This window comes from Chrysemys picta, chromosome 2 (genome assembly GCF_011386835.1).
Source record: "Chrysemys picta bellii isolate R12L10 chromosome 2, ASM1138683v2, whole genome shotgun sequence".
Taxonomy (NCBI): domain Eukaryota; kingdom Metazoa; phylum Chordata; order Testudines; family Emydidae; genus Chrysemys; species Chrysemys picta.
In genome coordinates this window covers 83,635,876-83,651,762 of record NC_088792.1, presented here as the reverse complement: position 1 = coordinate 83,651,762, position 15,887 = coordinate 83,635,876, and the positions used below count along the sequence as shown (strand labels likewise).

The 15,887-nt window shown below is 43.7% G+C and overlaps 1 protein-coding gene across 2 annotated transcripts; it reads left to right on the top strand.

The window, feature by feature from the left end:
- Positions 1–141: 141 nt before the first annotated feature.
- Positions 142–15,472, top strand: LOC101938931 (C-C chemokine receptor type 5-like). 2 transcript variants are annotated; one of them, XM_042841201.2, is made up of 4 exons: positions 142–1,890; positions 2,540–2,642; positions 10,529–10,705; positions 11,504–15,472. In XM_042841201.2, the coding sequence occupies exon 4, from the start codon at positions 11,515–11,517 to the stop codon at positions 12,565–12,567; it is 1,053 nt and encodes a 350-aa protein (XP_042697135.2). In that variant the 5' UTR covers positions 142–1,890; positions 2,540–2,642; positions 10,529–10,705; positions 11,504–11,514; the 3' UTR covers positions 12,568–15,472. The 2 variants fall into 2 exon arrangements, with proteins under 2 accessions (XP_042697135.2, XP_008169474.2); XM_008171252.4 differs by having other exon boundaries at positions 142–2,642; positions 10,526–10,705.
- Positions 15,473–15,887: the final 415 nt, after the last annotated feature.

Below are 15,887 nucleotides of genomic sequence, written 5' to 3'. Positions count from 1 at the left end.
GAATGTCTCTCATTGTCTTTGTGGGAAAGAGGCTTCAGCTCTGGATCCTGGGAAAGTGCAGGGATTGCTCCTTACATGGACACCAAGGGAACGCACATAACCACAAAGGGATTGGAGAGGAAGTGGAGTCATGGACCAGAACCCTCCCCCACACCAGCCCACAGGGAAATGAAACCTACTGGGTATAGAGCTGGTGCGTTATCCTAAAAGATGTTGCAGCTGGGACAGCCCCCATTCACCGAGAAATTTGAGGAGGGATTTGGTACTTGACCTTTGAAAATAATTTTTTATTTTATTTTAGGGGGCAAATATCAGTTTGGGTGGGTATTATAAAGCAGATGGAGTGAAAGTGAGTGAGGAAAAATTATATAGCACTGAGGAGCAAACTGGATTCTCCCACAAGCCAGCTCTGGCCACTGTATGATCACTTTGTGCCGCTTAAATGGTATAAGGTGACATTAGCCAACCAGAGAATCTGGCCCTTAAAGTTTTATATCTACAGAGTATTAAGTATTTAAAATTAAACATGAATAAGTGCCTGTTGCTCTACATCCCTCTCCATGTTCCCTTCTCTGTCCCACCATTCCTCTGCCTCCCCTTCATGCTCTTCCCAATCTCCCGCACCTTACTTCCATGCATCCCAGTCCTCTGTACCCCCGCTTCATCCCCTCTCAATCTCCTGCCAATCTCAATATATTCCTCCTCCCTGACAGCCTCTCACTCCAAGACCAGGTAACATGGTTCTCTGACATCCACTCCCTGCCCTAGTGAGTCTCAAACTTTCTGCTATCATGCCTCACTTTTACTGAAGCAAATGAGCTCAGTCCCCACCTTCCGGTGAGTTGGAGACAACATTCACATATAGCAATAATTAATGCAATACTAGAAGGGAAAAGGATATAAACTCACACTAGCATTTACTTTGCAACATTTCAGTGAGATGAATGAGCCTGAAGAGCAACTGGGGACTCGGGAGAGAAATGGGCGTAAGGGAGGTACAAGCTGGGGATAAAGGAACTCACAGGGAAGAAGCTGGGGGTGCCGAATGGGTGTGGGGGGACTGAGACTCCGACTCCTCTGTGCCAGCAAATTGTTGAGATAGCTGGTGGCAGATGCACAGGAAATCTAACAGAAAATACCATGCAGTAATTTGCTATTTTTTCAAGATATTCAAAAAGTAGGATATGAGTTTCAGGCCCCACCCAGACTCCACCGTGGGGCTGGCCCTATGTTTTTGGAAAGCCTGCCCTAACCACAGTCCACATCCTTTCCAGTGCACAACTCTCCTCACTATGCCCCTTCCTGGACTCCTGTCATTCGACATTTACTATCTCTTTAGTGATAACTAGATGGATCTAGCTTGATGAATTGATGACCTACATTGATAGACCTCTGATCACATATTTTTTCATATATACGAACTGGTGTGGTTACTGGGAAAAACACAGGTCTGTATGTTTATTTCACTGTGATCTCGGATTACAAAGCTTAATAAGTAAAACATCAAAAACCAACAGTTTTGGAAGGGATATAAACTCTTATGCAGGACATAAACCAAGCTCTAATTATTGAGGTTTAGGAAGAAATGTTACCTGTGGGCAGGTTTCTCCTCATTTGCCCACCACAAGCTTTCTTGCACCTTCCTCTGAAGCATCAGGTGCTGGCCACTGCTGGAGACAGGATACTTGACTAGACAGACCATAGGTCGTCTGATCCGGGCTGGCAATTCCTATGTTTCTAGAAAGAGACAAGCCTCTTTTCTTTCATGTTTCCTACTTTTTTCATCTTGAAAAACAAAATCCTTCCCTTACTTGGGAAAAACTCGACACTGGTGGCAGATTTGGAATTGCCTGTGATTGTTTGTGAATATGTTAAAGATCATTTCTAACGGTAAGTTTGATTATAGTAAGGGGGTTTATTGTATGGATACGTGGGGTAAATTCAAGAAGAGATTGACTGCCCTAGGCAGGAAAGAGTATTATGGCTCCAGATATTTATAAATCCCATATTTATATGGCTCCCTCTATTTATAAACCCCTCCCATTCCCCATGAGTTCCCTTTGGTTCCACTCTCAGAAAGAGACTCTGGATGTGTTCTGCCAATCTGCTTGCTCACAATGGAAATCACCAAAGTAACTTCAAATAGCTAATGAACACACCTAGTGCTTGCCACACCCAATTTCTGGATATCATGCCTGCCTCTGGCAAGCGTGGCACAGAGAATCCCCCAAATGAAAAACAAGAAATTATGTATCCTTCTAACTCTTTCTTCCCTTATTCACACCACTGCATGCTGCAATGCTAAGAGTGGGTTACAAACAAAACCAAACTCTTTCTATAATTATAGCTTTGGATTGTGAAACCTAAGTCCCACCACTAGGATTTCAAAATCTATACATCTGTGCTTTAACGCACTTTTTATAGGAGCATTTGAAAGTCCTTTTTAGAAAAGAAGAACTGCTTAATTTTTTTAAAGTAACAATGATTTGTTCGCTCAAAGTCTGCTAAACGTATGAATATTGTATCCTTCTTCACACAGGAAGGGGTGTATGCCTGCCCTGTATTTGTTATGTGCAAAACTGATTTATGCAGTGCAGCCGGTCTAAAAGACTAAGACATCAGTGGCACTTCTTAGACATTTGGTAAGTCATCTTTCATCTGTTTTTAGTATTTATACATTTATTAGTTGCTTATGTAAATTAAGAGGTAACACAAATGCCTATATCTGTAAACACAGTATAGTATCTGCTAAGTCATTTGTTAGTGGATTCACCTATAAAAATAACAATTGAGAAGGGCAGGGGGAATATACTGGAATGAATTATTTTAAAGGGATATAACAATTAGAAGTGTTCAGAAGGGAAACCAAATAAGCAATGATGCAAATTTCCAGGGGCTGTAGTGGATGAGATTGCAATGGAATAAGATATCTCTGTAACAATTGAATTGAACAGGAAAGATTTTTCTGTCAAAAATTGATACTAGTTGTATCAAGAAGAAAAATCTGTTTTGAAAACACAATAATGGACCAGATTTGCAACTGGTATAAACTGGTGTAGTTTCACTGAAGTCAGTGGAGCTACATGGATTTATATAAGCTGAGGAACTGCTCCGATACTGGGAAAATATTGGTTTGAAATCTGAGAATGTGAGCACATTAAAAATAAAATCCTTCAGACTTAATCTAGAATATATAATCTTTTCAGCACACCATACGAATGGTCTGATTTTACAGTCCTTCACAGTGATATGAAATCAGTTTTGGTTTAATAAAGATTGTAGGATTCAGTCCTGACTCCAAGATGCCAAGTGCACAACTCCTGTCAGAATTAATGGAAATTGCATTCCTAAGTACCAATTTACTATTGAATATTAAAAGATGATCCCCTTTATGTCCAGAAGAGAGGAGAATCTATCTGGCTAAGTCATATTTACACCTATTTCAGAATGACTGCAGAAACACTGGTATTGTAATTTAAACGCTGTGTGTGATGTGACCTATTTACATTCAATATGTATTTCTACAGGAAGTCCTGTGTAATTTAGCCATTTACTGTGAAGTTTTACTCCACATTCTAACATTTAAATTTTTAAATCTTTGCCATTTTTTTTCAAAATAGCTCTGATCTGAACATTTCCGTGAAACTATTATCTGGCTTTGCTGATTTTTGTGTATGCTTAAGGCATGGAAGGCTTTTTAACTCAAAAGCAATAACGACTGGGTTAACTTGCATCAGACAAACAGAATTTTTGATAGACTGATCGCAAATTTCTGGGAAGAAATCGTAGTCTGTGGTCATGACTATACTTATACCCCATATTGTAGTGCTTTTCATCCATAGGTCATATAGGAGTTTGTGGGTATGTGGGTACCTTCATCTCTCTTTTATAGATGGGGAAATTGATGCACAAAGAGGTGAAATGACTTGCCTAAAATCAAACAGCTGGTCAGTGGTAGAGCTAGAAATCAAACCCAGGTCATCTGACTCCTAGTCAAGTGTCTTAGGTACTAGATAACAGTTTCCTAAAAGAGTGGGAGAAATTGCTTCATGGGATACTGCATATAGGGATATGGTAATCCTGCTCTTTTAAAAATTGGTAGGCACCCAACGGTGGTTATCAGTATCTGATGGATAGATACCAACCTCAGATTCAGATACTGTGGGGAGAGGTTTCTGAAGCAAGGAAAGGAGCTGGGCTAGTAGGAGGATTTTACTGGAACCAAGCAGAAAGGAGGGAGAGATAACAGGATTTAGGCAGTGAGGACAGGTTGGGGAGAAGAAGACAAGCACCAAGGTGATGTTCTCAGGATCCAGAGACAAAGTGGAGGGAGAAAGTGGGAGCAAGATACAGACACATCACAAGGATGAGGCAGCAAGAACTAGCTTTGATGACAAGGACAGAGTAGGGGCTATAACTAAAGAGTTTGCCACGATATCGCTGTTTTGATGACATTTCAGAATCAGATTTGTATCAATCTAACAAAATGGCCAGACACTTGTACAAATCAGTTCCAAATCAGTTATTTGTCACATCTCTATTTGCTATCAATACAAGCTTAGGATAAAGACACATGTCCACTATTTCTAACCAGTCTCAAATTCCATCACCTATTTCACAGCACCAGGGCCGGTGGAAGGATGTTTTGTGCCCTAGGCGAAACTTCCACCTTGCGCCCCACCGTCCCTGAGCCCCCGCCCTGAGGTGCTCCCTCCCCACGGCAGCTCCCCCCCTCCGCCCTGAGGCGCCTCCCCTGCGGCAGCTCCCCACCCTGAGGCGTCCCCCCGTGGCAGCTCCCCACCCCCCCTGCCCCAGCTCACCCCTGCCCCGCCTCCTCCCCGAGCATGCCATCACTGCTTCACTTCTCCCACCTCCCAGGCTTGCGGCGCCTAAGCTGATTGGTGCCGGAAGCCTGGGAGGCGGGAGAAGTGAAGCAGCCACGGCGTGCTCGGGGAGGAGGTGGGGCAGGGGTGAGCTGGGGCGGGGAGTTCCCCTGCGTGCCGCCCCCCCCCCTTTGCTGCAGGCGGCCCTCCCCGCGCTCCACTGCCCCAGCTCCCTCCGCCTAAATGCCGGCAGCGACCTGGGTGGCCGAAGATCTGGCGGCCATGGTCGCTGCCGAAGAGAATGGCGCCCCCCAAATCCTAGCGCCCTAGGCAACCGCCTAGGTCACCTAAATGGTTGTACCGGCCCTGCACAACACCTGCTTTTGAAATGCTCCATTCTGCTGAGCAGGACTGCCATTTTATTCCCTAAACACCAGCAACTTATCTAAACTCCTCTCTCCTTGGTGATAGTTGTACCTGGTTAAGGCGAGTCATGTTGGTCATGAGCAGAAGACACATTGGGAATGGTTTGTTCTCCTTACTGGAGTTCTTGAAGCTAATTCAATTTCTTAAGTTGTTCAGACCATGGATACAAAGAACGGCCCCAATTCTGCAAGTGACTGTGCAGGCAAATCAAACCAAATAGAAAAAATAAGCTATGGAGGGAAAAGGTTAGCATCTACTTTTTGGAGAAGCTTCTTTTCTTAAAGTACTGTTAAAAGTACTATATAAAAATACGATCTTTTAAACTCATTTGCTACCAATGTATCTGAGCCATAACAGCTTACTATACCAACAAAACCACACTTTTACTTTCACAATGACTGTAGAGTCAACACAGCTGTGGAACAACTGTCTCATGGGGAGAATGCGTAGAACTTTCTGAAAATCAGGCATCTTTAAAGGTGTCTCAGATTTGACATACAAAAATTGAAGCACCCAAAATCATTAGTAACTTTTGAAATTTTCACCTATTTAGTTTTCAATAGAACTCAAATGTATTGCTATGCATGTGATTATGATAACTTTCCACAAGTAGTTTGACAAGGTCTTAATAAAAGCAGAATGGTCCAGTCAGATAAACAAAGAGACAAAATAGGTTAAAGGGGGCTAATGTCCAAAAAGAAAATAATTTTTTCCCCATTGTGCATGATGCTACCTTTCTTAATGGCCATCCATAGGCCCGTGTCCCTATCTCTATGATCCTAAAGGGTCAGGATGAGAGTTCCTGCAGACCAGCAAGATCCTTATGCAGATTCTATTGCAGCATAATTCAACCATAGAGGGCAAAGGGTTGTGTTTCCTTGACCAAAAGTCCATGTCCTCTTAGCTGCTGCAAGTACTTTCCTTGCAAAATCTTTTCTGAGGCAGTGTTTTTCAATTCGTGGGTCGCAACCCACGACTGGGTCACGTCATGTAAGGCACTGGGTCGCCTTGCTCTGGTCAGCATCACCGACTGGGATGTTAAAAGTCCTGTCGGTGGTGCTGCCCAGCTAAGGCAGGCTAGTGCCTACCTTTTCCGACACCACGCTGTGCCCTGGAAGTTACCAGGGTCCGGCTTCTAGGCAGGGGGGCCACAGGGCTCCGCGCGCTGCCCCTGCTCCGAGCACCGGCTCCGCACGCCCATTGGCCAGCAACTGGCCAATGGGAACTGGGGGGGCAGTGCAACGCGCCTCCGCCTAAGAGTCAGACCGGTGCTGGCCGCTTCCAGGGCGCAGCGTGGTCCACGGTGCACCCCAGCTGTGCCACTGACGGGGAGCCACCGGAGGTAAGTCTGCACCCCAACCCCATACCCCAATCCCCTGCTCCAGCCCTGAGTCCCCCCAAACCTGGAACTCCTTCCTGCACCCCAAACACCTCATCCCCGGCCCCACCCCAGAGCCTGCACCCCCAGCCCAGAGCCCTGACCCCCTCCTGCATCCCAACTCCCAGCCCTGAGCCCCCCAACCCAGAGCCCCTCCTGCACCCCAAACTCCTCTTCCCCAGCCCCAGCCCAGAGCCCTGACCTCCTCCCACACCCCAACTCTCTGCCCCAGCCCTGAGCCTCCTCCCACACCCTGAACCCCTCATTCCCAGCCCCACCCCTCACCCCCGCACCCCAACCCCCTGCCCCAGCCCTGAGCCCCACCCAAACCCCAAGCCCCTTATCCCCAGCTCTGTTGGGTCACAGGCATCAACAATTTTCTTCAACTGGATCCCCAGAAAAAACGTTTGAAAACCCTGTTCTAAGGCAATGGCTACACTACAGAGCTTACACCAGAGCAGCTGCATCACTGTAGCACTGCTAGTGCAGATGCTCTAAACCACTAGTTCTCAATCAGGGGTCTGGGGTCCCCTTGGGGCCTCAAGCAGTTTCAGGGGGGCCTCCAAGCAGGGCCAGCATTAGACTTGCTGGGGCCCAGGGCAGAAAGCTGAAGTCCCACTGCCTGGGGCTGTAGCCCAGGTTCCTGAGCCCTGTCACCCAGGGTTGAAGCTGAAGCCTGAGCAATGTAGCTTCATGGGGGTCCCTGTGGTGTGAGGCCCCAGGCAATTGTTCTGCTTGCTACCCCCTAACACCACCCTGGCTTTTATATGCAGAAAACTAGTTATTGTGGCACAGGTGGACCGTGGAATTTTTATAGCGTGTTTGGGAAGCATTGGAAAGAAAAAGGTTGAGAACCCCTGCTCTAAACCAATGGGAGGAAGCTCTCCCATTGACTTAATTACTCAAGCCCTCCCGAGCAGCGGTCGCTGTGTCGGTGGGAGAAGCTCTCCTGTCAACATAGTGCTGTCCACTCTGGTGCTTAGGTTGGTGTAACTTACATCACTGAGGGGGATGGATCATTCAAAGCCTGTGCAACATAACTTATACCAACTTAAGCTGTAAATTGTACAAAGCCTAACTCCCTGCTGTTAACTCTGCTCCCAGCACTTCAAACGCCACATAGTTTGTTACTATTCTTACACTTGGCCATACTTCGACCATGTGTTTAAGGGAATTATGCAGATGGGGCATATTGGGTTGGTGCCCCTATGTCTATAGTTATTTGACAATACAAAAAAGAAAACTGATATGAAGGAACTGTAACACTTCCCGGGGTACCCAGGGTCGTGAGGCACTTCCCCAGGCATAAGGAAGGCTTTTCTGTGCCTGCCATTGGTCAGTTCCTCACTCCATTGGCCACGGACAACACAAGCACTCCCCTCTAGCCTTATGCAGGCTCTTCTCTCTAACTCCAGGTTAGTGATTGGCATACTCCAACCCCTGAGCCCTCCAAGCATCTCCCTGGAGTGTTTATCACTGTTCCACTGGACACTCACAGATTTGCCGTTTCCAAAAAAACAATCACTCCAGCTTACCAGTTACACCTCTCATCACCACTCCATTGAACATACAGCACTTAGAGACCTGAAAACACGTAAAAGTTTATTTAACAAAGTATAGAGAGTCAAATAATAGCAAGTGGAAGTTTTGGAAACACATGGTTACAAATAAAATAAAATCACAACACGCATTCTAGAACCTAGACTTACATATCTAGATACTCTCCTGTCTTATCAGCAATGCTCACCCAAAGTCCTTCCAGTCTTTTACAGCCAGGCTTGACTGTGATTGTCCATTCATGAGACAAGTCATGCTGTCACCTTGCCTCCTCGGGGAAAGATTCCAGTGTATGTCTGCATCTCCAGATGTATCCTACCAATCCATTGTCTTTTCTCATACAGATGATCCCCTGCTGCTATTTATTTCTTCCTGTACATTTTCTCTCTTGAAGATTTCACAATCTCTTGACTAGCATTTGCCTCAGTAGGCATCTGTTGAGAGGCCTACAATGCCCAGTACACCCATGACCAAATAGAGAAATAAGCATCTGTTACCTCCTGATTGAAAGGAATATTCCTGAGGTATGTCACCTCCTGGTGATCCACCCTAATCCCAAATCCTAATCCCTAATACCAAATCCTTAAGAATTTTAGTATAGTTACATAATGTTCTTAAATATTATCTGTACATACATTTTGCAATTATTATGATGACCAGTGGGCTACTGGCTCTCAGTAGAGACCTCACATGCCGGTATAGGCACAGAAACTAGGGATGTAGGGGTGCTGGTTTTATGCGGGGTTCCGGCCGCCAGCCCCAGTCCCCAGCTGCTGGCCCCATGCCTAGGGCTCCATGCCAGGTGTCCTCCTCCTGGCCCCACACCCAGTGCCCCGCTCGCTGGCCCTGCACTCAGGACTCAGGTCCCGGCCATGGGACCTGCTCCCAGGCTGCTGGCCCCATGCCCTTGGGCTTGTGATACCCACACCTGGGGCTCCATGCCAGGCCCTGCACCCAGGGCCCCACTCCCAGCTGTGCACTGGAGCTCTGCTCTGGGGCGCCGGCCCTGCACCTCTCTCCCCAGCCACTGGACCCGTGCCCAGGGTCCCATCCTGGCCCTGCGTCCCGTTCCCAGGGCTCCACTCCCAGCCCCGTGCCGGACCCCCCCTGCTCCCAGGGCTCTGCTCTCAGGGCTCTGCTCCTGGCCTCGCGCCCATCCCCAGCTATGGCCCCAGCCTTGGCCTCCTTACCCCATCTGAGTTCCCCCCTCTCCCAGAGACACAGCTCTGCTCCTGGCCCCAGCTCTGGGGGGGGGGTGGGAGGGACATGCACTGGCGTAAGGGGGGGGCATGAGGTAAAAAGTAAAAACTGCTTTCAGCACCCCCACTATTAAAAGTGTTCCAGTGCCACTGATTGTTGGGGGAATTATTATGCATATATCTGATGCAGGGGATCCCTGGAAAACTGAGTATCCCCTCTGCCCTCTGCCAGTTGGCACCAAGAATCCCTGAGACACAGCAACTAAAAAAAGGCAACTATTTCATTGAAAAGCAACCCTTTCTCTTAAAGACAATGACACCTTAAATTCTGATCAGCTCTCTCAATTATCTGCTTTTTAAGATCAGCTTGCTTCTGAATGGGCCAGTAATAATTTTAACCCTTTACTGCAAGATATCTCCATCTAGATAAAAATAACGTATAATACTGTACATTAAGGGCCAGATCCTCAGTTGACATAAATTGGTATAGCTCCATTGACTTCAATGAAGTTAGGTGAACTTTCACCACCTAAAGATCTGGCCCACAAGCGTGTATAGTTCATGCATCTGTAGACTTGCAGTCATCAATCAGCAATATTTAAGGTTTTCAACTAAGTCAGAGTATTTTCATAAGTCTGGTCAACATTATATTTTACATATTTATATGATACAGGTATAATCATGTATTATTTACTGTCAAGGAAATAAAAAGATGAGACTGACCAAACTGAATGTCTCTTCCTACAAATGTTGTTTACATACGAACCAGGCTAAAAGAATGTTATTTAGGTTGCAAAATCAAAATATAGGAAACATCTGCATTATGGTTGCCTATGCAACTTTAATTTTGCCCCCTTGTGCATCCATCTTGTGCACTGACTGTGAAAAAGGTCCTGTGGGGAAAATCCATGGGGATCATGTAATTAAATACTGTAACACAATGTATGTGCATTAATGGACAGAATTAAGGTGCCAAAGGCAACAATAAATCTGGCATTTCCTAACTTTTGAGTACTTGACTTTGCAACCTATATAATTTTCTATTAACTTAGTGTTTTATGTATTTTTCATTTTAGAAGGAAACAGATAAAACAAATTCAGTTATGTACAACTCTAATAATCCTTCTTTCATGTGTATTCAGCAGGGTTTGAATTCTTAAACTTTGGCATAGGCATACAGTTATCTACCATTTGAGCTACAATAACTACCAGCAGGAGAAAGCTATCATCTGAGGGCACAACACATGTGTATGTGAACACCTGCATCTAGAGAGTGGCTCAGGGGATCCTGGACTGCATCTTTGCCCACATCCTCCCAAGAGGTAGGGGAATTTCTGTCCCATGTAGTTCTTCCAGGTGGAAGCTGGGGGGAACAGGTTGCTGTGGCCACATGCTAGGTCTGGGTGGGTGGTTAGTGGGTAGCCGACCTGACTCTCTCTCCTGCTGCACCACAGCTGTTCTAACAGCTCCTACGCACTACCAGTGCAGTGGCTGCTGCTGCTTGGTGCTTTAGGACAGTTGTTCTTAACCAGGTGTATGTGTACCCCTGGGGAGATGCAGAGGTCTTCGAGAGGGTACATCAGCTTATCTAGATATTTGCCTAGTTTCACAACAGGCTACATAAAATGCACTAGCGAAGTAAGTACAAATTGAAATTTCATACAGACAATGACTTGTTTATTCTGCTCTATATACTATACACTGAAAAATAAGTACAATATTTATATTCCAATTGATTTATTTTATAATTATATTGTAAACATGAGAAAGTACGTAATTTTCAGTAACAGTGGGCTGTGACACTTTTGTATTTTTATGTCATAACACAGCAAACCCTAAACAGAATATCATGGGGAAAAAGAAAAGACACTTCTCTAGCCCTAAGGCTTTCTCCCCACTGCATTTCAAAGGCCTAGTGCAAATAATGGCAATCTCAGAGCTTCTCAAAAAAAAAAAAAAAAAAAAAAAGATTGCAATAATCTTTTATAATAGGAAGTGTTATGCAGCTGAAATATGGGGGTCACCACAAGCCACCAAAATTATTGTTTGTGGTAAAATTCCAATCTTTGTCTGAGTTTTAGTCCATCTCTTTAGTTTCTACCATCTTTTTCTTCATCCAGGACAGAACAAGATGGATGAAGAAACTGACATGACAACCTATGATTATTATACTGGCTCAGAACCATGCCAAAAAGCTGATGTCAAAAAATTTGCATCCCTGTTTCTGCCACCACTTTATTCTTTGGTGCTGATATTTGGCCTGCTGGGCAATGCGCTAGTTGTGCTGATCCTGATAAAATACAAGAAGCTGAGAAGCATGACTGACATCTATCTGCTGAATCTGGCAATTTCCGATTTGCTTTTTATTCTTTCCCTGCCATTTTGGGCTTACTACGTAGCACATGAATGGGATTTTGGAAATGCAATGTGTAAAATTCTTTCAGGGGTCTATTATGCTGGCTTCTATAGTGGAATGTTTTTCATAATACTTTTGACAATAGATAGATATCTGGCCATTGTCCATGCAGTGTTTGCTTTAAAGGCTAGGACAGTTACCTATGGCATCCTCACAAGTGTTGTCACTTGGGTTGTTGCAATATTAGCCTCTCTTCCAGGGTTTATATTTCACAAAGCTCAGAGAGAGTCATCTCACTTTACATGTAGCCCTCATTATCCATTGGGACAGGAAAGTAAATGGAAGCAATTCCAGACTTTAAAGATGAACATCCTGGGACTTGTCGTTCCACTGGTCATTATGATCTTTTGCTATGCCGAGATTATAAAAACATTACTGAGATGTAGGAATGAGAAAAAACATAAGGCAGTCAGGCTTATTTTTATCATAATGATTGTTTATTTTCTTTTCTGGGCACCATATAACATCATTATTCTCATATACACGTTTCAAGATTCATTTTCCCTAAATACCTGTGAGGGCAGCAGTCAGCTGGAGCTAGCAATCCAAGTGACAGAAGCGATTGCAATGATCCACTGTTGTATCAACCCCGTGATCTATGCCTTCGCTGGTGAAAAGTTTAGGAAATATCTTTATACCTTTTTCCGAAACCGCATTGCAATCCATTTATGTAAATATTGCCCATTTCTCTATGCTGAGGCACCTGACCGAGTTAGTTCCACATACACCCCATCTACGGGGGAGCAGGAATTCTCAGCTGCATTGTGAAGGGTGTCTAAGAAAAAAGTTACATTCACTTTTGTGGAAACAGTTGTGCAAAGGACCAAAACGCTTTAAATACTTGGCTTTAAAGAGGCCACTAAAGGGGTACCTACGCAATATAGATGCACATGAGTTTTCTCCAGAAAAAAACAGTATTTGTTCATACAAATGGGTATTTGTACATTTAAAAAGGGGGTGTGCATACCTAACTACTTACTTGGATATATAAATTTAGACTTTGGTAGAGACATGTTCACCTCTTTTTTAGAAAATACAATAGATATACCATATTTTGGTCAACTTGACCCTGGAAAAGTTTATGATTTTGTTCTTTACACTAAGACTCTGGGATCATGAATAAACTTCCAACGTACCACTTAAGAGAAAGTATAATTTAGAACATGAAATGAGGTCAGAAGTGGAGACGCATCCTCTTAAACTACCTCTCACATCTTAGTACGAGATATGCCACTCATTTGTATTCAAATGTATTTCATCCCACACAAACCTGGTGCTATATCAGCGTTAATTATGTTAAATTGACATCTGTAATACAAAATCTTGAAATTGAGGTCCTAGAAAACGCCGTACATTTGGAAAAAGAAACTCCAGCATTTCTAGTTGCTTCTGCTTTTTTGGGGGGGGTTGTGTATTGTCTTTTTTGACATTAAATTTTAATTTGTTAACTATATGGTTCTGTTAAATCGTACATAAGTTATTTACAAGATATGTAAAATATACTTAAAATAATAATTTTTAATCAATGGTTGTTTCAAGTAGATGATACTGTTTCATGGTCAAGACATTAAGAAAATATGCACTCCCCTCCCACCAAAAAAAAGTTTATTAATTAGTACAGATTGATCAGTAACTCAATTCTTGTGCAATATTTGAGAGAGAGAGAGAGAGAGAGAGAGAGAGATAAGACATTATATATAGGGTTTGAATTGGGCTGGATCATACCAGATCAGTAATGTGGTTGTTTGGGGGTGAGGGAGGGTTGTTTGAACTGCGGTTTTTCTAAATGGAGTTAACTCAAATGCCAATGCTAATAATTTATGTGTCTACATTAACCATCTCACTGCTGATCAAAGCACATAAGAAAGCAAAAGAAGGATCACAGCTTTAAGTAATCTACTGTATGTGGCATCCCATTTTGATGCGGCAAGTAGATGGTATCTGGGAGATAGCATTTTCCACCCAATTCAATCCCTGTCTATAAGTGTTAAGCATTTTTGTTGGTATAGTAGTAGGACATTATCCAGCCATTATTTTGTACCTAACACTCCCAAAGTTTGTAATGAAAATTTTGATGAAATTGATTGCAGAATATAAGCAGGCTATTCCATAAAATTTAGGTCCAGCAAAGCACTTAAACAGATACATAACTTGAAGCATGTGGGTACTCATGTGCATGAGATCATGCATGTGCCTTAGTGTTTTGATGGATCAGGGACACCCGCTCTGGGGTTTCTTGCACTTCCTTTGAAATATCTGCTTTTGGCCACTGTCAGAGACAGGATTCTGGACTAGATGGACCACTCTTCTGATCTAATATGGCAATTCCTGTTTCCTTATGTTTCTATAAAACCCTTAGAACAGTGGTTCTCAAACTTTTGTATTGGTGACCCCTTTCACATAGCAAGCCTCTGAGTGTGACCCCCTATATAACATAAAAACACTTTTTTATATATTTAACACCATTATAAATGCTGGAGACAAAGAAAGGTTTGGGAAGGAGGCTGACAGCTCGCAACTCCCCATGTAATAACCTCATGACCCCCGAGGGGGTCCCCCGCCCAGTTTGAGCACCCCTGTCTTTGAGAACAATACTTTGATAGGAAAATGGTACAGGAAATGGCACTGAAGATGTTTCAAATTATCAGGTGCATTTGAAATCAAGAAATGAAATAAGGAAATCCTTGCTCATCCAATCCTTGCAAATCTTTCAAATTATTCTCAGTTTCGGTACATTATTACATTACTGTCAGGCTACATCCACAAAGTAAGTATGGGCAAACTGGAATTCTTTTCTAATTCATTAGGTTTTGCTTTTTACTTTCTTTTCACACATTATGCATGAGCCACCTTCTGGAATTTGTAATATGAATTTTTACTAGATTGTATCCTGAAAAAGTGAATAGTAATAAATTAATGTCAATAGAAAAAGGATCATTTTCATGTCAATTGATGAAGCTTTGGAAGGACAAATTCTCTTTCAAGGAGGTACTTTCCTGCATATAGTAACCTGCTTGGAAGGGTTTGTTTGTTTTTAACAAATAAAAAGCCCCTTTATGATTTATTCACTTTTCAAGAAGAGCTGAGAACTTCCACTAATGTCTTTATGAAACACCCACATATTGTGAGTGTGACGAAGTGTACGTAGTCTGACTCTCCAGTCAGAAAAGGATTAATCATCTCCATGCAAAGGGAGATAAAAGCCTTACCACTCTTGTCCAAGATCTCAATCGTGTAGGGAAGAGCACACAGCTGAAGTTCAATAAGGGAGATTTAAAAGGGGCCCTTGTGTCTAGGAGGAATTTCACTTACAGCATGGATCTTTTCTGGAGAAGAGTTACTTAGAGGGCCTAGTGAGCTGTAGCAAAGGACAGCATTTGGACTTATGGAAACAAGTAACCTGATGGGACTACAGCCTCTTCTTAAAGGACCTGTTACTTCAGTGGAACTGGAGCTTGTTTTGGAAACTTGGGACCAGCCAGGTCCCATTTACCCATGGGATATGTATAGTGAGCCATATTAAATGGAGAACAGCAGAGATGCAGAAATGGTGGAGTCTCTGCTACTGGATGGCACTCTTGGTATATATAACTAAAGGATCCAGAAACAAAATAACTCATACTATCACGCAGTATGTTTGTGTTTGCAATTCATTAAAGTTGGTTGAATTCTCTGGTTTTGGCTTCTTGCAGAAGAATGTGTGTGTTCTAAAAGAATGGGGGAGGGATGGCAAAGATACTCTTCCACACAGCATGTTGCAATATTGAGTGAGCATACAGCACAGGGTAAGTAGATGGTTCTCACCGTTAGTAACTGGATATAGAGCTTTTCAGTTCTGGGCCAAATCCATTCCACCACCATGGATCAATAGTGGTGACAAGCTTCTAGCCAGTGGATCTTAAGCCTCTGTCTCAGGGCCCCCCAGAGGATTCAGGGGGCCTGGGGGCAAAGCAATTTTGTGAGCCCCTTCCATTAAAAAAAAGTTGCAATACTATAGAATACTATATTCTCGTGGGGACCCCTGCGGGGCCCGGGGCAAATTGCCCCACTTGCCCCTCCCTCTGGGCTGCCCTGCTCTGTCTGCTGGA